This window comes from Hordeum vulgare, chromosome 3H, assembly GCF_904849725.1.
Source record: "Hordeum vulgare subsp. vulgare chromosome 3H, MorexV3_pseudomolecules_assembly, whole genome shotgun sequence".
NCBI lineage: Eukaryota > Viridiplantae > Streptophyta > Magnoliopsida > Poales > Poaceae > Hordeum > Hordeum vulgare.
The window spans coordinates 166,442,038-166,443,666 of record NC_058520.1 but is presented as its reverse complement, the minus strand read 5'-3'; the positions used below and the strand labels follow the sequence as shown (position 1 = coordinate 166,443,666).

Genomic DNA, 1,629 nt, shown 5'->3' with positions numbered 1-1,629 from the left:
TCTTTGTGTGTGGAGGCGGTAGAGATAGATTGTCCATTTGATGCACATATCTTTTTCCATATATAAATACATGATCATACAAGGGGTACCAGCACTCAACCTGCAAACTTTCAAGTAGGAAGAGTAGGAAGATCCCCAATCTCCTCCAGCTCCATCTCGCTCTCACCTTGAGGTACATGTTCCACTATTTGTATTGCTACCTTATTTTATTATCAGTCTTCCGGTGGTTTTTGATGTCCACACTTTACATTCATGAGATTGTTAGAGATGGATTTATACCACTCTAGGGTGGAAGTATCCATTTTAATTTGATCCGTGTATCAAAATTTCAGTTGTTGTTGTTTGCACATATATATATATGCATTTACATATAATTGTTGACATGTACATTGTTTTTATTGGTTCATCATGTTTGATTATGTCCTAAGTTAGTCAAACTATGATTTTGGTAATATATTAAGATTTTTTAGTGTATTCTTTTTTAGAATAAGAATGTGTTTGCAAGTACAAATTTGGCATGCATGGATGAATAATAAAATATATTCATTCGTGTTTGTAATTGTTTAGGTGATCATGGAGCTCAACGCCAAAAGAACCACCTCTATCAAGGCACTACTTGTTGAGGACATTGAAGTTTGTAGGCTGGTCCTCTCAACTATATTGCTCGCAATGAACTGTGAGGTTACTCTAGCCGTGAATGGGAAGGAAGCTGTTGAATTGTTCCTTGAGGGGAAGAAGTTTGACATTGTTTTGTTAGATAAGGACATGCCCATCATGACTGGTCCCGAGGTACTTAGTTCTATATCATTATATATGCAACTCTTCGGCATGTATTAAACCCTTTATGTATGAAAAAGACAATATAATTTCTGTATTGCACGACAGGCAGTTGTGAAGATCCGTGCTATGGGGGAAGGTGATGTGAAGATTGTTGGGGTTTCTGCCGATGACCATGCAATGGAGGCGTTCATGAATGCTGGTGCTGATGCTTTCGTGCCCAAACCAATGAGGAGGGAGGTTCTCATACCTATCATTCAGGAGATCATCAACAAGAAGAAGAATGCCATGGTCTAGGAAAAGTTAGCTTGCTCAAGTGATGGAGGAAATAATATTGTATAACTTTTTGATCTATGTTTGCTTTACTGCATTGTTGTGTTGCTTGTTCAATTGTGTCATTTGATTGTGAGAACTTCATGTTAATGTCCAAACATAATTATCCATAATAATAAAGTACTTCTGATTATATTTGATCGATATAATCTGTTGGTCTTTTCGGTTTTTTCCAACGCTTTTTACTAACTCATTTTTCATGTTGTGAGTCATGTACCAATTAGAGAGAGAGAAATACTAGACTATGAATATTTTGTAATTGTTATATAGTTTGTATTACTACTTAATGTTGAGTGTGGTGTAGCCCATTACTGACACCTATTGTGAATCTGTCACTAATACTTTATATATAACTATTCACATCCACCCCCAATATCTCCGACATGTCCATGCACATTAAATTAACTTGACATGAACTCATCCATCCGTTTGACAAGGTCGCACTATTAGTGCATCTATGATATGCATCAAGGATTAAAGACCCATTAGGATACAATCCTAGCATTTATGGCATTACCA

General features: G+C 36.3%; 1 protein-coding gene across 1 annotated transcript; it reads left to right on the top strand.

The window, feature by feature from the left end:
* The first annotated feature begins 75 nt into the window (after positions 1-75).
* Positions 76-1,248, top strand: LOC123439742 (two-component response regulator ORR42-like). The gene is made up of 3 exons (XM_045116427.1): positions 76-172; positions 568-789; positions 886-1,248. Exons 2-3 carry the CDS (start codon positions 574-576, stop codon positions 1,072-1,074), a joined length of 405 nt encoding a protein of 134 aa, XP_044972362.1. The 5' UTR covers positions 76-172; positions 568-573; the 3' UTR covers positions 1,075-1,248.
* Positions 1,249-1,629: the final 381 nt, after the last annotated feature.